Source organism: Monodelphis domestica, chromosome 5 (assembly GCF_027887165.1).
Source record: "Monodelphis domestica isolate mMonDom1 chromosome 5, mMonDom1.pri, whole genome shotgun sequence".
Lineage (NCBI taxonomy): Eukaryota > Metazoa > Chordata > Mammalia > Didelphimorphia > Didelphidae > Monodelphis > Monodelphis domestica.
The window spans coordinates 228,129,377-228,154,815 of NC_077231.1; the positions used below are offsets into that span (position 1 = coordinate 228,129,377).

The 25,439-nt window shown below is 51.0% G+C and overlaps 1 protein-coding gene across 7 annotated transcripts in view; it reads left to right on the forward strand.

Moving 5' to 3' along the window:
* AGAP3 (ArfGAP with GTPase domain, ankyrin repeat and PH domain 3) overlaps nucleotides 1-25,439 on the forward strand; it is a 77,953-nt gene that overhangs the window by 31,001 nt on the left and 21,513 nt on the right. For 2 of the 7 annotated variants that reach the window (XM_056799910.1, XM_056799911.1), the window contains exons 2-9: nucleotides 13,420-13,478; nucleotides 14,487-14,574; nucleotides 14,749-14,834; nucleotides 16,091-16,232; nucleotides 17,037-17,171; nucleotides 17,322-17,449; nucleotides 20,569-20,727; nucleotides 24,009-24,101. In XM_056799910.1, the coding sequence (XP_056655888.1) occupies nucleotides 13,420-13,478; nucleotides 14,487-14,574; nucleotides 14,749-14,834; nucleotides 16,091-16,232; nucleotides 17,037-17,171; nucleotides 17,322-17,449; nucleotides 20,569-20,727; nucleotides 24,009-24,101 (890 nt within the window). Of the gene's footprint in view, nucleotides 1-5,968; nucleotides 12,104-13,316; nucleotides 13,342-13,419; nucleotides 13,479-14,486; nucleotides 14,575-14,748; nucleotides 14,835-16,090; nucleotides 16,233-17,036; nucleotides 17,172-17,321; nucleotides 17,450-20,568; nucleotides 20,728-22,954; nucleotides 23,844-24,008; nucleotides 24,102-25,439 lie in introns of those variants that run through there. The other 5 variants (XM_056799912.1, XM_056799909.1, XM_056799913.1 and 2 more) reach the window with 5 other exon arrangements.

Sequence of the window (25,439 nt, forward strand, 5' to 3'; positions counted from 1 at the left end):
TCCCGGATCCCGAGAGCTGCCCCGAAAGCTTCCTGTCCCCCAGAGAGGCCGCAGGGGACCAGGGCTGGACGCAGGATGGCCGTCCTCGCGTGCGCTGGCCTGCGGCCTCGTGACCAGCCCCCGTTTTACACCTGAGAAAGCCGGGGCCGCCTGGGGTGAAGTGACTCATCCAGGGTCCCCGAGCCATCTACAAACGTGACCCCTGGGCCGCAGGGGGTTGTGGGCATTTTAAGTGCCCACCTGGGGTAGGTTTGAATGGAGATGACGGCACCTGCTCCCCGGGCCTGGGGAGGGTTCTGAGTGATAGCCTGGGGTTGTGTGTGGTTTTTGTTGTTTTTAACTTGTTTTTCCTCAGGAAGGGCTGGGCCAGGGCCAAGTGACTTACCCAGGGTCACCCAGCCAGGAAGTGTCCGAGGCCTGATTTGAGCCTGCCATCACCAGCCATCACCCTGTCCCCCATGATTGGTCTTTAACCGAATTCCCCAAACCCTTGCCAGCACACCCTGTTCTCCTCCCTCCTTTCCTCATCTCTTGGTAGCACGGAGACCCCCGAGTTCTGGGCTGGGCCGGTGCTGGGCGCTGAGCCGCAGGGCCTCGGGTTGTATTGAAAGCCCCATGTGTGGAAGTCAGGGAAGCAGTGAGGGCCTGAACCCAGACCTTGACTGTGGGAATGGAAAGAATACACAGAATTTGGCAGCTGACTGGACAGGGCTTGCTTGGTTAAGAGGAGAGGAAGATGGGGGGCAGCAAGGTGTCATCGGATAGAGAGCCAGGCCTAGAGACCGGGGGTCCTGGGTTCCGATACAGGGGTGACCCCGTGACCCAGCCCTTACCATTCTCCTATCTTGGAACCAGCACATGGTGTTGAGTCTAAGAGGGAAGAAAGGGCTTACAAACAGGTCTTTGATCATCCTCTCCCCGCACCATCCGGTGCGTCTTTGTCCTTTCTCCTCCTGTGAGGTGGGAGGAAGAGGAAGGGCCGGGGACTCAGAGACCCACCGGCCGCTGGCCCATTTACAGAGCCTCGGCCAAGGGTGCTCGCCGGCTCTCCCCAGATCTGGACCTTGAACCCACATGCTCCTTCCTGGTCTACAAGACTGAAGCTGGAATGCTGGGGATGGAATAAACAGTTATTGAGCACCAACTGTGTGCCAGGTACTGTGCCAAGAGCTTTACAGATATTCCCTCACTTGACTGTCGGTGCTGTCCTCCTCCCCATTTGGCATTGGAGGAAACAGGGAAACACTTGGCCAAAATCACAGAGCTCCTTAAGTATCTGAGGCAGGATTTGAACTCTGGGCTCTCTGACTCCAGCCCCAGTGCTGTCCATTCGCTGCACCCCCAGAGGCCTGTCGTTCCTTTAGTCTTTCATGTAAGGATCCAGGAGAATTCTGAGGGACTTGGGACAAAGAAGGGCATCCGCCCGCCAAGGAAGGGCGAGTCCTTGGAGAGGGACTATAGATGGGAGCACCCGAGATGTTTGGGGTTCTGGTTTTACAGGACTCCTCGCTTCCAAAAACGAATGATAAACTCTTAACAGTGCGTGTTGCATGTCTCTTAGTCCCGGCTCTAAAGAAGGATAAATACTCCAAGATTCAGCCCAGGGCCATCGGGGCTGGGGCTGCTCACTTAGCCTTGTCTAGAACAGAACCAGAGGCTTCCCTAGACTAACAGCGGGGCAGAGACCCCCTGGCCTCCAGCCTCCTGGCGGTAGAAAGCCCCCGAAAGCCCCTTTTCTCCCCGTGAGCCCTCACCGGACTAGCTACTCCTCTCCTGGAGACAGAGTTTTCCCTCTGGCTCATAACTGAGATAGGAACCCGTACTGGGGCTTCTCAGGGAGAGTATCCCAGTGAAGAGAGGGTGTCCAGCCCTCCCTCCCCCTGCTTTTTGCTTGCGGGCATCCCCCAGTGCCTCCTCTCTCCAGCCTGTCTCAGGAGACCGAAAGGAGAGATTCTGCTGCCACCTGGTGGAGCCGAGAGCATTGGCACAGCTTGGGCTTCGTCCTCCACCCTCCCTTTAGGACGCGATGAGGAAACTGGCAGAACTCTCCAGGATTACCCAGACTTTTTGGCGTTGGCTGTCATTCTCCCCAAGTCTCCTGGTCTGAGCCGAAAAGCAGCTTCATGAGGCACCTTTGGGGGGGCGGCGGAGACCTCATCTGCTCGCACCCCTCATTCTGGGTTTTAATTTTCATGAATGCCTTTTGCTTTTTACATCTGAATATGGTTTTTCCTTTCTTTCAAAGGCATCCCTTTTAACAAAGAGAAAGGAAGGAGAGAGGGAAAGGGAGGGAGAGACAGACAGGAGAGAAAAAGGGATAGAGAGAGATGAGGGGGGAGGAGACGGGAGAGAGAGAGTGAGACCAACAATTTAGCAAAATGCTGTAAAAAATGTTGTAAAAGGCCTCCGCAGTGCCTGACAGTAGATGCAACATTCCATGACTCGAGTTCCCTCCCTCTTCAGTGAGGGCTGCATTTCTTAACTCTTCTCCAGGCCCAAATTTGGCCATTATAATTACACGGCATCCAGGACATGTCATTGTTGATGATATTATTTTCCCGGTACTCTTCCCGTGTGTCTCAGAATCTTTTATATTCGTATACTCATAACCACGGTTTTTTTAGCTTGGATTCCTACCTTTTTTAAATTTTAACCCCTTACCTTCTCTTTTAGACTCAACACTGTGTATTGGTTCTAAGCAGAAGAGTGGTACGGGTTAGGCAGTGGGGATTAAGTGACTGAGGCCAGATTTGAACTCAGGTCCTCCTGATTCCATGACTGGCTCTCTGAGCTACTGAGCCTTCTGGCTGCCCCTTATTGTCTTCATCTTATAGATGAGGAACATGAGACAGAGAGCACTTAGATGACTTGCCCCGTGTGACACAGTTACTAATGCCAGAGGGTGCATTTAAACTCAGGACTTCTTGGCCCCAGGCTAAGGATGCTATCCACTGGCACCAGCTGCCTCTAATAGGGAATAGAGACTGGAACTGTGATTTCTCACTAGTATAGGGAACTCCTGGCTGGAGAAACTCCTTCTACTGGTGCAGGTTGGTACTTGCTCTGCAACATATAGTTTTGTTTTGTTTTTAAACCCTTACCTTCTGTCTTAGAATTACTAGTGTGTATTGGTTCCAAGGCAGAAGAGTGGTAAGGGCTAGGCAATGGGGGTTAAGTGACTTGCCCAGGGTCACCCAGCTGGGAAGTGTCCGAGGCCAGATTGAACCCAGGGCTTCTTGTCTCCAGGTCTGGCTTTCCTACTTCTCAGTTATTACCAACATGCTACTGTAAATGTAAATAGGATCTTTGACTTTCCATGGGTAGATATGCCCAGTAAAACAATCTCTGGGTAAAAGGGTATAGGTTTCTTGGTCACTTTTTTTTTTTAAATGCATAAGTCTAAATTGCTTTTCAGAGTAGTTGGATCAATTCATCACTCTTCCTACAATGTATCAGTGTGCCTGTCATCATGTAGGCTATCCAACTTTAACCATTTCTATCATTTATCATCTTTATCAATTTGTTGGATGCCATCCCACACTTAATTTTTTGTCTATCAACAAATGTGAATTTCTACTTATAGGAAAGACATTGTCACAGTCGCCTAGACTCGTACATTTATTTTTTTTTTCCTAAAAAACTTAAGATCTCCACAAACATCAGCAGTCATACATCAAGGCTTTATCATTTTGTCATTTGAGTATTCCTTCTACTAATGCAGATGGCAGACCCTCTGTGACTTAGTAGGTGGTCTTTGAAAGTTGCTATGACCAAAAAAAAATCTCATTTTCTCTGTGGCCAACCTGGCAATGAGCCTCTTTGAATTTTGCTTGTCTGGTCACCTCAGACAGCAAATATAATGGGCCTCAACAATTAAGTAAACAAAATAAGGACCCAAAACTTAGTAAAATTTAAAACTCTAAACCCACATGTTTTATTTTTAGAAGATAAGATAATAATAATAATAATAGCTTTTAAAGACATCTGATGGCACAGTGGGAAGAATATGGGGCCTGCAGTCAAAAGACCTGAGCTTAAATGTGGCCTCAGACACCTATTAACTATGTGACCTTGCTTAATCTCTGCCTTACTTTCCTAAAATGCAAAGTGAAAGTATTAACAGCACTTACCTCTCTGCATTGTGAAGCTCAAATGAGATAAGTGCCTGGCACATAATAGGTACCATATTAGTGCTTATTCCCTTTCTTAATTATTTTTTAAATATATACTTGTCAATTTGAGTATATGTAAAACCTGAATACTAAAAAGTTTTAATTTGCATCATTTTGTGATCTTGGGCTTGTCGGGCACTAATCTTTTGTGTAACTTTGGTCCTGTTTCTAGTTCTCTATTTTTTCTACTTATTTCTTTTTCTCAATTTTATCTAGTACCAGATGATTTTGAGAACTATCATTTTATAATGCATTTTGAAATCTGGCAAGACAAGCCTCTGTCATTTTTCACCATACAATTAGTTTCCACTTAGGTTCTTTTTGTTTTGTTTTTTCCTTTTGTATCACTCCTTTATTAGCAGATTTCTACTTTTATATCCTTAGAATCATGTTCCCCAAATAGTAGGTAAAGGTTATAACCCTCTCATATATCTTATCTAAAATGTCTGGGCGTACTTGTTATTCCACATGTATTTTTCATTCAATTTCATTTTCAACATAACTTTAATTAATTTTGTTTTGCCATTTTTTAAAATCAACAAGCACTTATTTTCACCCTCTACTTGAAGACCCTCCAAAAAAATCTTGTTATAAATATGCACAGTCAAGCAAAACAGATCCCCAAACTGACTTTCCAGAAATGTATGTCTCTTTCTTTATTGTGAGTTCAGTAACCTTCTGACCCAGATTGGTAGCATGGTTTGAAATTCAACCTCTGAAATCGATTGGTCATTGCATCGATCAAATCTCTTTCAAAGCTTTGTCTTTATAAGGCTGGCACTGAATAAATTGATCTTGTGGTTTTGTTCTACTGCATTTTGCATCCTACAAGTCTTCCCAGGTTTCTTTTGTCATCCTCCTTTCTTTTCCCCATTTTGGTCACTGACGAGCCAGACCCCATGGCTAATCCTCATGGAATCTTTGACCAGCTCCTTTCTGAGCTGGACCGAGGCACTCATCCTTTGCAGCCTGGGGCTCACCACAGGACTCAGCTTCTACCCTACTGCTCCAGACTCACCTCCCAACAGCAGTCACCTCAGGGGCTGGACCACTATGGCAGGTCTCTCATCCCTTCCTACAGTGTTCTGTTGCATTTATATACCAGAATCTGCCGTTCCCTTGTGGATTTCCAGTTCTTTGCCACTCCAAAAAACGTCCGTAAATAATTTTACATATAATGCTCCTTTTCCTCTTTCTCCAGGTGCTCTGCGGTGCTCTTTTATTTTAATTCTTTAAGTGGCCCATTAGCATTTTTTTTTATTGGTGCTATGTTTATAAGTTTAATTTGGAGAAATATTGACATCTTTATTATTTTAGTTCAACCTATTCACTTGGAGGCTTGAGATAGGTTAGTTCTTTATTTCTGTCAAAATCATTTTAATATGTCTTTATATAAGTCTAACAAAAGGCCTTGGAAGTTGACATCCAAATAGCTGATAGAATTTGTCTCATTATTGTAAATAGTATTTGTCTTTGCCAATTTCTCAATTTTGTTAGTGACCTATATTAAAAAGGCATTTGATTTTCTACCATTGATATCTTTTTTTTAAACCTTTACCTTTTGTCTTAGAATCAATACTGTGTATTGGTTCCAAGGCAAAAGAGTGGTAAAGGCTAGTCAATGGGGGTTAAGTGACTTGCCCAGGTCATAGCTAGATTTGAACCTAGGACTTCCCATCTCTAGTCCTGGCTCTCAAGACACTGAGCTACCCAGCTGCCCCCTTACCATCGATATTGTACACATGCCATTTGTCAACTCAAATTATTTGGTTTTCTCTTGTATCTTCTGAATATAGTTATCTACAAATAGAGATATTTAACTTCTTCAGTTACCAAAATTTTTTTCTTTTTAACCTATTGTTATAGCTAATATTCCTAAAATTACATCAAATACAAGCAGTGACAATGAATATATCCCCATTTCATACTTGTTTTTAGTGGAAATCTGAATGTATACAAATATGCAACTAGACTTCATAAGGCCTTTTCAAAGTACTTCCATCATTTGGTGGAGAAGACAAGTACAGTCAGTCCTTTCCCCATCTCACAGAAGGAAATTTGAGTCCCAGCCTGGTTTAAGTGACTCTTCTCAGGTCACCTAGCACCCGCCTACAGCCAGGATTAGATCTCTCTTTCAGAAATTCATAGCCTTCCAGTGCTGACTGGGTTTTTCATCTCTCTTCCCCCTCTGCCCCCCATGCCTTTTTCTCCATTTTCTTCTCATTTTTTGCTTCCTCTCACTCTTTCCCCCTCTTTGCTCTCTTCTTTTCCCTCTTTCTCATATTCTTTAGGGAAGAGAAGTTGCCAATTTTTAAGCATTGCTAGGCTTTCTGTGGCCCTCTAGTGACCCTTTTAAAGACTGTGCACCCCTGATCAGTAGATTCAGGTAGGCTTAGGTATCCAGAGCCTTAAGAAGCCCAGTAATATACCAAGGAATATGGAAAGACTTACCTGAATTGATGCAGAGTCAATAGAAAGAACCAGGAAATAATATATACAGTGTCTGAAACCAGAATGGAAAAAACAATAATAAATTTTAAATTGAATATTGCAAAAAAAGATAATGACCAAACTTGATCTCTAGAGAAGAGATGTAAAAAGGTACTTCCCCTCTTTTTTTTCCCAGAGATGGGAGAATATGGATGTGGAGCATTGAATATATCAGAATTTATCAAAATGATGGTTAATTTTACTAACCTATATTCCCTCCCCCCCTTTTATTCTTTTTTTTTTAACCCTCATTTTCCAGTCTTAGAATCAATATTGAATACTGGTTCCAAGGCAGAAGAGTGATAACAGCTAGTAGGCATTAGTTAAGTGACTTGCCCAAGGTCACATAGCTAGGAAGTGTCTGGGGTCCTATTTGAACCCAGGATCTCCTGGCTCTCAATTCACTGAGCCACCTACTTGCTCCCCTCTCTTTTATTCTTTATCACAGGGGTTCCTAACCTTTCTTTGTGTTATGGATCCCTTTTGCTTGTAGTGACCCCAGCCCCAAATAATGTATTTTAAATGAATAATAATAATAGCTAGCATAGATAGATAGATAGGTTTATAGGTTTATAGAATACTTTTAGATATTTAGATAACTCATTATATCCTCATAACAATACAACCCTGTGATTTGTAGTGCTGTTATTATCCCCATTTTACAAATGAGAAAGTAGGCACAAAAATATTAAGTAATTTCCCCAAGGTCTCACAGTTACTTAAGAGTTGGAATCTGAATTTGAACTCAAGTCTTCCTGACTCCAAGACCTTCATCTTTATTCACTATGGCTCCTAGTTACCAATTATTGAAATATTATCAAAATATCTAAAACAATAAGTTCATACCCTAGCTGTGTGACCCTGGGCAAGTCAGTTAACCCCCATTGCCTAGCCCTTTCCACTCTTCTGCCTGAGAACCGATACACAGTATTGATTCTAAGATGGAACATCAGGTTTAAAATTTTTTTAAATTTTTGTTAATAAATAAGTTCAGACTCTAGGTTTACAACTCCTACTTAGGAATGGGAGAACAGGGAGAAAGGAGGATACATTGGGAAATGTAGGTGATATAAAAACCAAAGATATACCTAAATATATTTAAAACAAAAACATAAAATACCATTATTGAAAGCAATTAGAAAATATTTCTAGAACGGTTCCTTGCCCACAGCCCAAACACTTTAGTTATGGCCTAATTTCTTTCAGTCCTTAGAGAGGTTAGAATCAAAGATGCCCTTACCCAGGGCTCTCAGCACTGGGTCTTCTGAAGACTAACAGAGTAATTGCTGTCTTAGAGCTGATAGTATAAAGGAGGCCTGAGGTATGGGTGTATAAGGGCAGTCACTCTTTTCCCATGTGCCTCTTGGCTGATATAGTTTCCTTGTAAATGTCATCCAATTAACACATGAAAGAGGATGAATTTGGAATCAAATCATCAGGGTTGCTATCATGCCCTTCTGCAGCATACTGTGCTCACTCCCTGTGTAACCTTTGAAAAAGCCATCTAACCTCTTGGACCCAGACAGAATGTAAGCTCCTTGAGGGTAGGGACTGTACTTTTTTTGGTTAATACGCTCAATGCCTGCTCACAATAGGGTCTTTTAAATATGTATTGGTTCATGGCTCTTATGGATATGTTTTACATGACTTCATATGTATATTCAATATCCTATTGCTTGCCTTCACAAGGGCTGGGGGAAGAATGGGAGGGAGAGAATTTGGAACTCAAAATTTCAAAAAATGTATGTAATGGGGAAGCTAGGTAGCACAGTGGATAGAGCCCTACACCTGGATTCGGGAGGACTTGGTTTCAAATCTGGCCTCAGACACATCCTAGCTGTGTGGCCTTGGGCAAGTCACTTAACCCGAATTGCCTAGCCCTCGCTACTCTTAGCCTTGATACTAAGACAGAAAGTAAAGTTAGAAGGGGAAGGGGGAAGAAATGTTACATGTTTTCAAATATAATTAGATAATATTGAATGTAATACATTTTAGAAATTAAAAAAATAAATACACGTTGGTTGGTTGGGCCCCAGGGTCTTTCATCTATAAAACGAGGAATTGGACTTTTTGAATCTTTGAACTCTAAGATCTCTTCCAACTGGCAATACTGAGTTGGATTAATGTGCTTTCTGGCATGGTGTGGGGGACCATCCAGGTCCATTTTACATTGGTGGGAGGTTTCTCGGGAGAGAAGGGAGTTGGGTGTAGATGAGGAAGCTGGTTTAGGAGTTGGCATGGTAGAAGCAGACCTAAGGGGCAGAGAAAACTTGTTTGACTGGAGTGGAGGAAAGGAGATGTGTGGGTGGTGGAAGGGGGAGACTCAAGATCTGAAAGTGGAGTTACGTCTGCTTTGGAACAGGTCCAATTCTCCTCACCAAATGAGGGAATCAATGTCCCACCTTCTAGCTGTTCTCTGCCTTTACTAGGCTTCTGTCCTTGGCTGAAGTTAAGAAGGGACCCACAATAGAAGAGGGCTTCCTATCAGGGCTTGGGCCAAGTGGTCTGCTGGGGTTAGTTTCTCCCATGACTGGTTTTTCCCTTGGAGGATGAGGGGAGATTCTTGCACTGAAAAGGCTCAGAGGTTCCTGGGCGTCCTTTCCTTCACCAAGGCCCAAGTTGATCTGGATCCATTTATCTGGCCTCTCTGGTCCCCCTACACACTTTGGGGGCTCTTGAGGGGACAGATGGCCCTTTCCTAAGGAAGGAGCATGGCTAAAAGTGCCCCAGGAAGGCCATCCAGCTTTTGGCTCCTTGGCTCGTCCTTCATGCCAGACACTGACCCTGCAGCATTGTCTTTCTGCTTGGGTTTTCTGTCACCTGGGAGGACGTGGATGCTTAGATGAAAGCCTTGCTTTTCCTGGGGAAGCCCTGCCATGTGTTCCTTGAGGTTTTACCTCAAGTCAAGTGAGGCTTTTTGAATAAAGCCTTGAGTTGGGAGCCCAGGATGCCTGGGTTTTTAATCTTGGTTTTCTGATTGTCAGATTCTGGGAAAGCCCCTTCTTTTTGGAGCGTTGGTCTATCTGGCTTCCCAGGGGCCCCAGAGGAAGGACTGGACCTCCCTGACACCTGGAAGGTTTAGCCTGGGAAAAGATGCAAAGTCCCCTTCCAGCCCCAGGGAATCCAGCTCAGGATTTGTGGCTTCCCACCTCTTGTGTGTTTCTGAGCACCTAGCTAGGATGGAGAGGCGCCTCCCTCTCCAGGCGCTGCCCCCTGACCCCCTGCCCAACCCCAGCGGAAATGTGCCAGGCACTTCATCCTGCACTGTACCCCTGAACAGGGCCTGGAGAGAGACCCCTGAGCCAGAGCACCTCGGGGGACCCAACACTGGGACCCATTGGGAAGGAGTCAAAGCTCTCTCTTCCCTTTGTTCTTGACTCTGGCCTCCGACTCCACACTGGCACGGACCTGGCCAGCCTAGCAAGGGCCCACCCCGATCCCAGGTGCAGGCCTCTGATTGGGGGAGCCCTCTCTCCTGTGGCCACCCTTTCCAAATTAGAGGAGCTTCATCACTAGGAAATGTTTCCTTCTCTCAAGCTTAAACCTGTCCCTTATAGCTTCCACGAGTTGTTTCTAGTTCTGCTCTCATGGCTCAAGAGACGAATCCCCTCTTCTTCAAGAGGGCCCTTCCAGGACTTAAAAATAGTATCAGCCCCCCCTCCCCTGCCGGAGTCTTCTTTTTGCAGGCCGCTCATCCCCCCAGTTCCTTTAGCCTAACTTCTTCTGGCCTGAAGTTAAGACCCTGGTGGTAGTGGTTAAAGAGCCGGTTGGTTTTTGTTTGATCAGTGTTGATAGGTGGGACAATTCTTTTTTAAAAATCCCTTACCTTCCATTTTAGAATCACTACTGCGTCTTGGCTCCAAGGCTAGGCAGTGAGGGCCAAGGGACTTGTTCAGGGTCACCCAGCCAGGAAGTGTCCGAGGCCACCTTGGAGCTGCCATTGGTGCCACCAGCTGTTGGGACAGTGTTCACCAGGCAGAGGCGAGCCGTCCCTTTCCCCCTTTGTCTTCCCCAGCGTGGGACTCCCAGTGCAGAAGCTGAAATGAGTCAGGGTCCTGGAGGTTAGTCATTAGCCTGGAGGCTGGGCATCCCTGAGGACAAGCATCTCCCCTGGCTCTAGAAACATCCGATGCCCAGCCTGCTGGCGAGCAGCCTCCGCCCTGGGGAAGGCCCTTCACTGGGGGTAGTGCAGCGCCTGAAGGAATGCAAGCCTGTGCGCCCGGGGTCCAGCTCCCCTTCTCTGCCCCATTTGGATCCTGGGGTGGAGCCTCCGATCCCAGGTGTGTGCTCCAGGCCGGGCTTGCCAGGTGTCCCTCCCCAGCGCTGGCTCCCGGCCTCTCCAGGTCTGGGCTTGTCTGCCTGGCTGCTGCTGCTGCTGCCGCCGCCACTGCTGCTGCTCTCAGGTGCTGGTGCTGGAGTGGAGGGGGGACGCCTGGAGGGAGGCCGGGGCGCAGAACCCCCCCCAGACTGGAGGCAGTGGCCCTCCCTCCCCTGCCCCCACCATGGGCCTGGGCCACCCTGCCTCCTGAGCATGGAGCGGGGCTGGCCCCGGGGTGACAGCTGCAGCAGGGAGCGGCCCCGGGGCGCCAGTGGCCGCACCCTCAGCGCCTCTGACTCGCTGGACCTGCAGGACTCCTCTGCTGGCTGGGCCATCCAGGCTGCCCTGTGCGCCGCCAGGGAGCAGCCCCCTCGGCCCAAGAGCTACTGCTCTGCCCATCCGGGGGTGCCTCCATCCGGTGCCCGGAGCCTTCTCCTGAGCCTCCTCCGCCCACGTACCCCCCGGAGCCCGTCTGACAGGCTTCCTGCCTGTGCCCACCCAGAGCCCCCTGCAGCGGCCCCGAGTCCCGGCCCCGAGCCCCTCCGCAGGAGCCGGGGCCTGGGAGAGAAGACGCCTCGGCCCCGGCCCACCAGCATGACGTTCCTGGAGGTGAACCGACTGGAGCTTTCAGGAGCTGATGGGAGTGGTGGGGGCCTAGGCCGGGCGGGGAGCTCGGGCTTTTTGAGGGGCAGCTCGCTCTGGAGCAGTCAGCGTTGGCAGGTATTCCGGGGGAGCAGCGGGCGGAGCGCCGATTCTCCCCGAAAAGGCTTTTCGGCCTTGAGGAAAAGCTTCAGCTTCCGACTCCGTCGGGGCCAGGAGATTAGGCGCTCCGAGTCAGGACTGCTACCCCGGCCCCGGGTTCGAACCAAAAGCGACGGTGATGCCAGTTCTTTGCATGCCTTTCCCAGCCGACGGGACCTGCTGTACCCCGAGGGTAGGCAGGTGGCCCCAGACTCCACCCGATCCAGCACAGGTGCCAGCCTCTGGAGACTCCTCACCAGCCGCTTCCGCCGGAGAGAGTCTGGGTCAGCCGGAACCCCGCTGCCCCGAGAGCCCCTGTGGAGTCGGCGGGCTGCCACGGCCCCGGTCCTCCTGGGGGTCCAGAGTTCCCCGCTGCCTTCGGGTAAGGAGGAGGAAAGGCCATGGCTGGCCAGTGCCCACTCTGCCACTTGAACCTTCCTCTGGGCACTTTTATCTCTTGTGGCTAGGAATCAGGTCACCTGGATCCCGTCCTTATCTGCTGGGGTCACCTGGCTTCTTGTGCCTAGGCCTAGGAGGCCAAGGACCATCCAGGATGTCGCCAGGGCATGTTGTGGTGAGCCATGGACCCTGGCTCTTCAAGCTCCAGGTCTGCAGCCTCTGGCTTGGCTTCAGATCTTAGCTCTGCTGCCCCAGTCATCTCTAACCTTGAGCTTAATCATTTCTCTGGACCTCCGTTTTCTCATCTGTCAAATGAGACAGCTGGACAAGAGGAACCTTTAACTCCCAGGAAAAAAGGAAATGTGAAAATGGAGAGCCTTCCAGGCAGAGGCTGGTGGTCTCAGGGGAGGGTGATGGGGTGGAGCTCGGGTGGTTTTGCCCCCAAGCACTGGGCACTCTGGTTGGCCCTGAATGATGGCAGGTGCCTAGGCTGGAAAGCATGGGTCAGAGGAAAGGCTCCATTCTAGGGGAGGACAGAATTACAGACGCTCTGAGGGCTGGGAGGGGACTTCTTGGGTTTTTGTCCCTGCATCTCCAAAACTAGCATAGACTTTTTTGCACAGCTGAGGAGGGACCCAGGAACTGCTGAAGTGAGAGGCTGGGGTGGAGGTGTAGGGAAAGGAAAGTGACCATCAGAGCCCCCTTCAAGGCTGAGCATCTCCTGGGCAAGGGGATCTGTAAACAGCAAGCTGAGAGCGCCAGGAAGGCTCACGGCACACCCCCCAGGAGGGAGCGGGGCTGGGCCACTGGCTGACTGGGCACCCCCAAAGGATTCCTCTAGTTACTTAGAGGGGAACCCTTTCCTCTCTCCCCTCCCCCTAACAAAGGCCCCTGTAAACCAAGACAGGGGTTCCAAAGGGAGTCAAGTATGGGTTGGGAAAGTAAGAGGAGCCTGGAGCGGGGAGGAGCAGGTCTGAGAAGGGAAAAGGAGGGCGCTCCTCATTTCAGGGAGGAGCCTGGGCTGGAGAGTGTGGAACCCTCCCCCTTCCCCCTTCCCGCCTCAGGAATGTGGTGGGTGGCCCCACCCTCCTGGGCGAGCTGTTTCTACTCGCAGCTCCTGGGCTGTGCCTGGTGCCTGGTGCCCAGCCTGCCTCCAGAGACCCACTGAGGAGGTCTTGGGGCCAAGGCTGCCCAGGAGAGCCTGGCCAAGGCCTCCAGGTGGTAGGTGTGAAAGGGTCAGAGGGAGAGTGGGGGAATGGCAGGCTGCCCGGTTAATGTTGTCTTCTCTTTGCCCATCAGACTCATTTGTCAATAGCCAAGAATGGACCCTGAGCCGATCTGTCCCTGAGCTTAAAGTGGTGAGTGAGGGCGAGAGGCCCTTCTCCTCACATCTCTCTCTTTAGGTATCCTCTCATTCCCTGCCCCCAGCTCTTCCCTCCCTCCCCTTGCTTTTCCTGCCCCATCTTCCCACTCTCTCCCACCTGCCTCCCTTTGGCCCCTATCCCTCACTCCCTCTCTTCTCTAGAGAAACAGAGGCTTGCTTTCTTCTCTCCTTGAAGAGCTAGGCAGCTCAACGGGAAAAGTGTTGGATGTGGAGTCAGGAAGGTCTGAGTTCCACATCAGCCTCCCCAGACACTTGTTCACTGTATCACTTATGGATGGAGGAAGGAATGGATGGATGGAGGGGCAGATGGAAAGATGAATGGATAGATAGATGGAAGGAAGGATGGATGGAGGGATGGACATAGATATCTACCTCACTTTCCTCAACTGTAAAATGTGGATAGTAATAACCCCTACCTCTCAGGGTGGTTGCAGGAATCAAATGGGATAATATTGGTAAAGTGCTTAGCATTATGACTGTATCTACATACGATTGGCACTTAATAAATGTTTGTTCTTTTCTTCCCCTTCTTTGTTTTTTTTCTATTAATTTTACTAATCCTGATATTAGCTAACAATAATAGCTAACATTTATATAGCATATACTATGTGCTGTGCCCTATGCTAAGCACTTAACAGATATCATAGTTGATTCTTACAATAACACTGGGATGCAGATGATATTGAGATCCTCCTTTTGCAGAAGAGGGAAACTGAGACAAACAGATTAAATGACTTGCCCAGAGAGAAGAGAGATATGGATAGAGCATCAACCTGAAGTCAGGACTACTTGAGTTCAAACGTAGCCTCATATATTTACTAGCTTCTCGCTAATACTAACCCTAACGCCCTCTATGTCTTCCTTGTTTTCCATCTCACCCCTGCTTCTCTTTCTCCTCACTTCTTTCCTTTCTCCACCCTTTCATGTACTTCTTGCCTCATTCTCTCTGGCCCCTTGTCTCACTCCCTTACCTCTCCCTCAGGGCATTGTTGGGAACCTGTCTAGCGGGAAGTCGGCTCTGGTGCATCGATATTTGACAGGGACCTATGTCCAGGAGGAGTCCCCAGAAGGTGAGTACTGAGCCTTATGTGAACCCCAGGGATGACTTACTTTGGTCTCTTTCTGTTCCCAGCTCTTCAAAGAAATGGGGCTTCAGAGCCCCTCTCTTTTCCTTTCCCTTCTGATCCCTTCTGCAGTTTCTCTTTATGCTCCCTGAGGTGAGCTCCTGTGTGCTCTGTTCCCAGGGGGCCGATTTAAGAAGGAGATTGTGGTGGATGGCCAGAGCTACCTGCTGCTGATACGAGATGAGGGAGGACCCCCTGAGCTCCAGGTGAGTGAGTGATTGCCCTCCACCCACTCACACTCACAAACTAATACTCTCCCAGTCTCTTTTTTCTGTCTCTCTTTCTTCCTTTCCCTCCTCCCTTCCCTCCTTCTCCTTATCCATACTCTTCTCCGTCTCTCCCTCTTTTCTTCAGGCTTCCAACTAGGGATAAAGGATTTTAGGGGCAAGAGGACTGTGCTGATTGTTTTATTGACACGTTAGTTTTTACATTGCAATCATTTCTGATGCTGCCCCCCTTCCCCCTCCCTCCTAAAAAAACAAACAAACAAACAAAAACCCAGCAGATGCCCTGATAAATACAGAATTCTTGTTTGGTGTTCATCGCCCTTTGTAACTCAGGCCCCTCTTACCAGTCTGGTCTTCCTTACTCCATTTAGTAGTTTTCAGTTCATGTCACTGGCCTCCTGGCTATTCCACAAATAAGACTCTTGTTCTAGAGCATTCTCCCTCCTCATCTCTACCTACTATCTTCCCTGGCTTCCTTCAAGGCCCAACTAAAATCCTACAAGAAACGTATCCCAATCCTTATTCATTCTAGTGTCCTCCTTTTAATTATTTTCTATTTTCCTGCATATGGCTTGTTTGCAATTTTTGGTTACTTCTTGCCTTCATTTGATTGTCAGCTCCTTGAGATAGGGAATACCTTTTGCTTTTTTTTTTTAGACCCTTAACTTCTGTCTTAGAATCAATACTATTTATTGGTTTCAAGGCAGAAGAATGATAAGGGCTGGACCATGGGGGTCACTTACTCAGAGTCACACAGCTAGGAAGTGTCCAAGACCAGATTTGAACCCAGGACCTCCAGTCTCTATCCACTGGGCCACCTAGGTTCACCCTTTGTCTTTTTTTATATCCTCAGTTGTTAGCCCAACACCTGGCACAGGGTAAGCATGTTTGATTGACTGACCGACCATGCCTGATAGCACACTAATAGTCCTTACCTGTCCTCCCTCACCTTCCTACCAAAAGGAGGAAGTCTTCCTCATGTGGTATCTGTACTCTTGCATCTCTCGCCATCACTCTCTCCGGTGCCTTTGTGGAGGCTCAGAAGCCACCTTGCGCCTGGTCTGCGATGCAGGTCCCTGACACCTAGCTCAGTGTCATTTCCACAATTCCATATCCCTATCCTAAGAAGGGTGATCTCTAGAAAGGACAAAACTGAGGGCCTTCAAGTGGCCAGGTCTGGGAAAGCTTTTTGCTCTTTGGGCTCTGGGATGATGTAGCTTGTTCTCCCCCTGTAGTTTGCTGCCTGGGTGGATGCTGTGGTGTTTGTGTTCAGCCTGGAGGATGAGATCAGCTTCCAGACGGTGTACAACTATTTCCTTCGGCTCTGCAGCTACCGTAGTGCCAGCGAGGTGCCCATGGTCCTGGTGGGCACTCAGGGTGAGGCTGGGGAGGCCGGGCTAGGGAAGAAAATCCAGAGGAGTCTCCTAGCAGGGCTTCACCTTGACAATGGGTCCATGGAAGGGAAGGGTGAATTATCCCAAAGCAGGAATGATGGGAATGATCCTTGGTTCCTTGATCTTCTGGACAGAACTTAAGTTAAAGGCCAATGTGGGTTCCTGGGAATAATTTAGGACTCCCTCTTATCCCATCCTGGATTTGTATTGAACCTTGCATCAAGCCCCAACATAACATCCCTGCCTACCCTGCCTCTAAAATGCCTTTTTCCTCATTCCCTGCCCTATCCCATCACACATACTTTATCTTCCCCAGATGACACACATTCAGATGTTTCTGGAGCCACAAAACAATTAAAAATTAAAATTAAAAACACTTAAAAAAATGAGGAAGCTGAGGCCCAGAGAGACAAAGTGATTTGTATAAGGTCATAGGGAACCATACATTTATCCCTAGGGTCCTGTTTTCCATGCCTTCCTTTTTAAACATGCTTTATAGATGCCTTTTTAAAACACGTCCATCATTTCCTAGGGACTGTCTCCCCTGGACCTCGGCTCACCCTCCACACACCCCAGAATCCTCCCTCTTAGCAGATCAGTCTGCTTTGGCCGTAGCTGCCAGCGTAGGTCTCGTCATGTGCTTGTAGTCCAGCACCTCTCTGCTAAGACCTGGGAGGCTTGCCTTTTGAAGCGGTCTCTGCCCATCCCACCCACACCTGAGTGCTCCTCACCTGCCCGTGTGTATTTCAGCTACTCACCAAGCTTGCCCCTCTCTTCCCCCCATCAGATGCTATCAGCGCCGCCAACCCCCGAGTGATTGATGACAGCCGGGCCCGAAAACTCTCCACAGACCTGAAGCGCTGCACCTACTACGAGACATGTGCAACTTATGGACTCAACGTGGAGCGTGTCTTCCAGGACGGTAACCCTGGGCCAGGGCTGGGTGCAAGGACTAAGAGAGGCAGCCTCCCTCCCTGCAGCGAGGCTGCAAGGCCGGTGCTCCAGGGGAGGGCTGAAGGTGGGCTTTCCCCTTTCTCCCAGAGGAGGTAATTGACTGTGCTGTCCCCTGCAGTGGCACAGAAGGTGGTGGCCTTGCGGAAGAAGCAACAGCTAGCTATTGGGCCCTGCAAGTCACTACCCAACTCACCCAGCCACTCGGCCGTGTCCGCCGCCTCCATCCCAGCTGTGCACATCAACCAGGTGTGGGCCCCTGACTTTCTGTCCACCCATCCGTCCCCGTTCTATACCCTGCTTTATCCCAGGCTTGCCTCTGTGTCTGCTGCCCTGTAAATGTGCTACAGCCTGCCCCCCTGCCCGCAAGCATGACCTCTGGAGAATCATTTGCAAGGCTAGAATATTCCATTTGGCTTTTATGGTTTGCTGTGCCCCTCTTTGCAGTTTGTGCTATTTCCCCTTTTCCAAAGTATCTATCCCCATTCCTTCCTTTCTCCCAGACCACAGACATCTAATGGGACCAACACTATGAGACTATTGTCCCTAAGGTTAGGGCAAAAAGCATCTGTTAACCTCATGCACACAAGGCCTTTGGGGATTTAACATCTGACTCTTTTCAGAAGTCTTTGCATATTGAAAGGGGGAAAAGGGGCAGTGCTTAACACAAGGAATAAATGGGTTGATGGTGGAATTAATGGGTGAGATACTTTAGAACCCCCTCTACTATAAGCCCTACTTGTAAACTATTACCTGTTTTCTTCTATTCTTTTATATATATTTGTATATGTATATATATTCATTTATTTCATTAAATATTTCCCAATTACATGTAAAAAAATTTTTTAACAATTGTTTAAAAGGAAAAAAATTGAGTTCCAAATTCTTTTTTTCTCGATTCTTGGCCTAATTTGTCCTGACTATATTCCTCATTCTAAGCCTCTGCCCCTCTTTTTGCTTTCCCTATACCAGTGGACAGAAGTGACTTGGATGGGACTGGGTCTCACAGCTAGCTTGTTTAAATATTCCAGTGTGCAAGACACCTTGGAGGGCAATTCCTTTGGGTCCTGGCTCTTGGTGCCCTGAGTACCCTACCTGGCTTTCAAATGATAACTTGGTTGCTTAGAGGGAGGAGCCACCTTTTTCTTGAAGAAGGGTGGGAATTGCCTTGTAATTGTCCCTGGGTAAGAGAAAAAAGAACCAGGGTTTCTCTGTTAGAAAAATCTCTTTTCAACCTTTCAGTAACTCCCAACCAATGGAGAGAAAAAATTTCAGAGAACCCTCAGCCCATTCCTGCAAATAGCCCCTTGCCATCAGGGAGAGAGACTTTTCTAAAAAGTTAGTAGCAAAGGTCTGTCTGTGTACCTTCTGGGGTGGAGGGAAGCATTCCAGTCAAAGAACGGTCTCTACAACCAATAAGAACTTTACCTAAGCCTGGCCTCCCTTCATTGCTCTGTGTGTCTTTCCTGAATCAAGGAGCTTTGTTAGGTTAATACCTTGTAAGCTGTCATTTCTTTAAGAAAAACATTTTTTTTTACACATTTCAGTTCTAAGATCACTCCCACTGAAACCCTCCTTAGTAACTAAGACATATAGTTAAATGAAACTACATTGCTGGGGATGAATAGAGTATATTGCTTTCCAAGTCTGTATTTCTTCACTTCTACCAGGAAGAGAGAGACAAACATACAACCTCATCAGTTTTTTGCTCTGGAACCCAGATTAGCCATTGCATTGAACTGAGTTTGAATATTCTTCCTTTGGTGTTTTTTCCTTTACATTATCTGGTCATTATGTAGATGGGACTCTTGGTTCCCCACATTTTGCTTCCTGAAGGTTGATGCAAGTATTCCCAGGTTTCTCCAAATTCGTCCTTCATGTTTGTCATTTCTTACGGTCCGGTAGTATTCCATCACTTTCCTATACCCAATCTGGTCAGCCTTTACCCAATTAGTAGGTGCCCATTTTGTTTCCAGTTTCTGCTATTATATAAAAGTGCATCTCTAAATATTTTGTTATTTTCCTGTATTTTCCTTCTTTTACTTATCTTGGGGCAAATGGCCAGTAATGGGATTACTGAGCCAAAAAAGTACAATTAACCTGATGACTTTTCTCCAACGGTTCCAAGTTGTCTTCTAGAATAAGTGGATCAGTTTCTAGCTCCATCAACTAGAAGTGTGTTCATGTCTGTCTTCCCACAACCCCTCCAACACTGATTTATTTTTTTGTCTGGACCAGTGATTTCACTCCTGCAGATTTATAGTTGAGAGCATTTCCTAGGATACTTAGAAGTTAGCTAACTTGCCCACTGTCACACAGCCAGTAATATTGGAGGCAGAACTTGAACTCTAGTCTTCTTGACTCTAGAATTAACTTGGCTAAAACCAGCTACCTCTCCATTACTCATTTTTCTCAGTTTTTATTGTCTTGGGCAATTGTCTGGCTGTGAGGTGAAACCTTGGTTCAGAGTATTTTTTCATATGGTTCTGGGATCATCTGCCTTTCTTCTCCTTTGATTCTTTGGGGAACTCATTCATTTCCATCCTGTAGCTTTTTCTGCTTTCTTATTCATCCAGGTCATCAGGTATGACTCAGATTAGAAGCCTCACCCTTTTCTATTCTCCTTCCCATCTGACCCTTGGCCTTCAGGCCCACAATATATTCTTCCCCAGCCTGTTCCCATCATGCACATTTCCTAAAGAAAAGCCCCTTTTCACTCCGCTCTCACTTTGTTCTAGCTGTCCCCATACAATCAGAGGGGAAAGTGTGTGATGAGATAAATATCTCCAAGTGGTCCCAATCCCATGCACAACTCTCCCACCCACTGAAAGAACCAGAGACAACAGGATTCACTTTAGAGTTCTGCCACAGTCTCCTTTTGCTCCGGCCCAACAGTCGTCCTGCTCAAATGGGAGAATTTGGGAAACTGAGGCAAGGGCTGACCTGACCATCTGCCTCACTACTTCTTTCTCCCACCAAGTCTTCCCCTTGATCCTTCACTTTGGGAATGCTCTGTTCTCTCACAGCCTAGTGTCATCCTTAGGAACCCAGGTTTGGCTGGGGAGCAATCTCTGAGATCTATTTGTGTAACTCCCCTATTTTACAGAAAAGGAGACTGAGTCCAGAGGGAGGTTAAGTGACTTGCCCAGCATCCTCCAAAGAATCCCAGGCAGGCTTCCAGTTCAGGTCTTGTGACTCCAGATGTCCCTGCGCTCTCTAGGAAAAGAGTCAGTCTGCAGGCCAGAGGAGTTCTTCCCCTCATTTCCAGGCTCCAGAGTGCCTCTTCCCACCCCCCAGATCCCCCGTTGTTTCCCTAGAGCTCCCTATGTCCCTCTCCAGTCCCCCTCACCAGCACTCTCTGTCCTCAGGCCACGAATGGCGGCAGCAGCGCCTTCAGCGACTACTCATCCTCCGTCCCCTCCACCCCCAGCATCAGCCAGCGGGAGCTGCGTATCGAGACCATCGCTGCCTCCTCCACCCCCACACCCATCCGCAAGCAGTCCAAGCGGCGATCCAACATCTTCACGGTATGTGGCCCTGCCTCTCCCTTCCCCCACCCGCTCCCAGAGCCCCAGTCTAAGCAGGCCAGGCTGAGCCAGGAGCAGGGAGATGGCCAGGAACCATGCCAGGATGGGCTGCTGGGGCCGGAGGCTTAGCTTCTCCCCCTCACACTCCCCCTCTGCACAGGCATCCTGCTTCCCGTGGACAACACCCCCAGCTCCCCGACCCCCACGCAGGATTCTCATCGCCCCACCTAGCTCTCTCCTGTCTTGCCGTGGAGCTCCCCTCTGCTCCCCTCGATGAAGCTTGGCTGGAGCTGGAAGGGACCGTAGAGACTGGGGCATTTGCTTTGCAGATGGAGAAACTGAGGCAGAGAGTGTAGCTGCCATGTGCTTAGGGTCACCGTGGCGGAGGCAGGACTTAGAACCTAGGTGCTCTCAGGACCCAGCGTTCTTCAGGGACAGAGTATCTCGCAACACACAGACTTCCTTTTCCGTTCTCTTGATTGGTTTGCCCCCACTTGGACGTTATTTCTTAGTGCTCAGGGCTCCCGACTCAGCTCTGCTCCCACGGGGGCACACGCAGATGTCCATGGACCTGCGGGGCCTGCGGCCCTCTCTTTTGTGGACACTGGCTCCCTGCAGTCGTATGCTGACCGCACGGCTCTTCCCTCCATTCTTCCCTGCCCCCAAGGCCATACCCTCTGGCTTGCACCCTGGACCATTGCTGGGGTCACAGCTCAGACATGTGAGCTTGCCATTCGGATTTGGGGAGGACAGGGGAGGGGATATCACAGACCACCAGGCAGTCTGTCCTTCAGCGTCAATCTGTGCGTCTCTTCCGGAAGCCTAGAGCTTTGACTCCCAGCCTGGCCCCATGTCCAGCCAGCCAGACCTGGTTCCAGCCCGTCTCAGGAACCTTGCCCAGGGCCAGGGTTTCCAAAGGCCTGATCCCTCCTCTAGGCCCATCCCTTCTCCTCCAGATTCTCCACCGCTTTCTAGCTTGTCCCCCGCGTGTGCCCCGGCTTCCCCCAGCTCCCGCCGCTTCCCCTCATGCTCTGCTGAACGGCTTCCCTCCCGCTCACCGCACTTCCCCGTGCTTGACCCCGGCTAATGCCCCAGCTCTCCCCCGCCCCTTCCCCTGCTTCCGTGCCCGCTTGCCCCGCTGCTGCCCGCCAGTGTCGTAAATACCGCTATTTGCCTGTACACACGCCGACCCCGTCAGCGCCTGCCCACCGCTCCCAGACATCGTCCATCAGGCTTCGGGCACCATTCTTTGATCCCCACCCCCGTCACTCTCGCCATCGCCCCACGTCCTCACTCCATGACGCTCCTCAGTGACCGTGGCGTGCTCATGCTCTCTCCTCCCCACCCCCCTCTCTGCCGTCCTTGCCGTGGTGACCTCACTCTGTCCTCTTGGCTGTTGGTGATACTCTCCCACCCCGCCCTCACCTCGTCTTCGAGCCGGGCGCTGCTCCCATTCTCTCCATCTCTGCAATGGCGGCCTCCGTCCCTTCCATCGTTTCCATGGCGACCTCAGTTCTTGCACCATTGTCTCCGGGTGACCTCGTGCTTGTCCGTCACGGTGGGTGCGCCCCAGGGGAGCTCACCCGCACATCCTCGCTCCGGGGGTGCTCGCCCCCCCATCATCACCCTTCCCTCGGCCCCCTGCTCGTGGAAAGAAGCCCTCGCGGTGTCCCTTGCCATTGTCTCCATGGTTCTGCCTCATGTGCTGCCAGCGCCCTCGTCACCTCCCCGCCCGCCGTTGCCGTCGATCCCTCTGCCCGACCACCCCCTCCACCTCCCCCGGCCACGTGCTCGGGGGCCAGGCCCGTCCTGGAACACCCCGGCTGCGAGGGAACCTGGCGGCAGCGGGCCGCGTGGCCCGGGTGGGCAAGGGGCCAGGCGAGCCGCGGTGGCGACGCTCGGCTCCCCGACGGTTCTGTTCTCCAGTCTGTCCTTCCTGCTCCCTCTGGCTCTGCGTCCTGCTCCCTCCCTGGCCCTGCGCTCTGGGCAGGCTGGGGCAGGCAGGATGGGGACTCGGGGCCACCAAGTGGCGGAAGCTTCCTGTTGAGATGGACATTTGGCCCCCGGCGCAGCTGCCCCAGGTCTTCCCAGCGGGGGTGTCTCCTCCTCCTCGTCCTCCTCCTCCTCCTCTGTTCTCCGCTGCCTCCTTCCCCTCTCTGGGGCCGGCCAGCCGCGTGCCGGGCTTGAGTATAACTTGCCAAAATCTTTATTCTTTCGATATTTGCAGATATGTGCCACTGTTTCCAACTTTTCATCAACAAAAAGGCCTTTCCAACTCCTTCCAAATTAGAAGACCAGGTGGTGACACAGCACCTCTGGACATTGTCCCCCTGTGCGGGGCCGGAGGCGGGCCGGGCCTTGGGACTGCTCTCAGATGAGAAGCGGCCGCCGTGCTCCCCGCTCCAGAGACCCACAGGAACCTTTGTAACTAACCCCCACCCCAGGGAAGGCTAGGAACCCCGGAGCCAGCAGCCGCGGGGCGCCTGGGGGGACCGGGGCCGGCCGGACACCGCCGCTGCCGCGCCAGGCTCGCTGCATGGAGAAGAAGGGAGCTCAGCCCCGCACCCATCGGCCAGGCCAGCGGGGAAGGGGGAGCCCGAGCGCCTGCTTCAGCCCAGCCACTCCTGGGGGGAGAAGCTTTCCTGCCCCTTCCTTCCTCCTGCTCCTTCCTGCATGGACTTCTGCTGCTCCTGCTCCGGACGCCGCCGCTTGCCTTTCTCCCCCTCTTTCCGGCCTCCCCCTATTTCCTAGGAGCCGAATTCAGGCGGACTCTGTCCCAGGAGCCCGGCGGGGCACGCCCAGCCCCTCGGCCTCGCCTCTCTCTCTCCTCTCTCTCCGTCCACCGTGCCCCTCTGGCCACGCTGGTGTGCCCGACGCACCGTGCCGTGGTGTCTGTTGTAGACGGGCCATCCGCCCGCTCCCTCCCGGACTCTGCTCCCCCATGTTGTGCCACCGCCCCTCCCCCTGCCGCCCCCTTGCCCCTGCCCCCGCCCTGGGCCGTGCGCTCCTGTGCCCTCGGTATTTCTTGTCCTTGCTCTTTTGTAAGAGGCGGCCCTGGCCCAGTGACCTGTGCTGCTCTGTACGGTGCCGTGTGTAAGAATAAACCCGTTGGAATACTCGTGGTGTCATTCCTTCCCTCCTCCCGCCGCCCCTGCCCCCAGCCCATGGCCAGACCCTGCCCAGGACGCGGGAGGAAAAGGGGGGGACCCAGGAGTTGGAGGGGCCGCCCTCGCCTCTTGCCCCGGGGCTCTGGCTAACCCGCTCCTGTCTCTTTCTTTCAGTCTCGCAAGGGCGCCGACCTGGACCGGGACAAGAAAGCGCTGGAATGCAAGGTGGACAGTATCGGCAGCGGTCGAGCCATCCCCATTAAGCAGGTTCGCCGTCCCCCCCCCCCCTCCCTCCTAGAGGGGCAACGGGAGAAGAGGGTGGCCTGGGCCTGGCCAGGGAGGAGGGGCTCAGGCCTGAGCTGAGCACCACAAGGGCCCAGCCTGCCCCTTCCATGGCTGATGGGCTCACCCTTCCTGCAGTCCCCCACCAGAGGCCTGGGACGTGTGGACTGGCTGTTCATTTACCTCCCATCCAGCTCCTGGGCCGGGGAGGACTCTGCCTGGTGGGCTAGACTTGAGGCCAGGGTCTATGGAATCCCCCCACTGCTGTCCCTGCAGTAGCCACAGGGGGGCAGCAATAGCCCATCCCTCCTCGGAAAGTTTAGGAGCCGAGGTGGGCGGAGACAGGATCCCTCTATCGCACCTTGGTGAAAGGGTTATGGGAGTGCATTCAGAATCAGAATCGTGCCCCAGGAAGAGGCGGCCCACCGCGGCTCAGTCAGGGATGCTTCCAGGCTGATCTGAAGGAGCGGAGCCTCCCCTCGAAGCTCAGGACTCCCCGCCTGAGCCTCCCCACTTTGGAGGGGGCCTCTGTAAAGCCCATCGCCTGCTAGATGTATTGAGGGTGGGGGATCCATGAGTTTTGGGGGGCCAGGACATCTGGAGCTCTGTAGCTAAGGCAGAGGCCTTAGATGCCAGCAGAAGTGCTGTGTCCAGAGGCCAGCTGCAATAGGAGGCTAAAACCATTCCGGGATGGCTTCCGGAAAGGGAGCGTGAGAGAGCCAGCAGAGCAGGCTGACCGCAGCTAAGCCCCAGCCCTGAGGTGGCCAGGTTCGCCCTCCGGGGAATAACAGGGAGCCAAGCCCCCAGGGCCCATGGGGCACAAGCTCCGGGCCTAGCCACAGCCAGCAGGTGCTTGGTTTGTGCAGGGCAGGACTTCCTAAGGCAGGCTTTGGGGGAGGGTCCCAGAGACGCTGGGATTGGCGATTTGGCCCTGTTGGGCTAGTCCTGTTGAGGCCTTGGATTCTGGCGCCACTGTTAGGAAGTCCCCTTGAACTTGTCCCTGCTCTCCGGGCTCTGGCAGTCCCCCGGCTGCCTCCCGAGGCTCTGGTTGTCTCTGTGTCCAGCAGGTGACGCTCTGGGAGCTGAACCGCTACAGAATTGCAGCGCTTAGATGGGTGCTGTTTGTCTTGTCCCTGGCCCCACATGGTCTAGGCTGAGATGGCCCATGTATCAGCAACTAGGGTGTTGGCCATTGGGGCACGTGTGTTTAGTGTGAGCCTCAGGGTGGGGGCCTCGCGCACCTCCTTGTGTGCAGAGGGGAGGGACGTGGTCAGCTGTGTCTGTGTGGGGGCTGCCCGGCCCTGTGTCTGTGTGGGGGGCTGC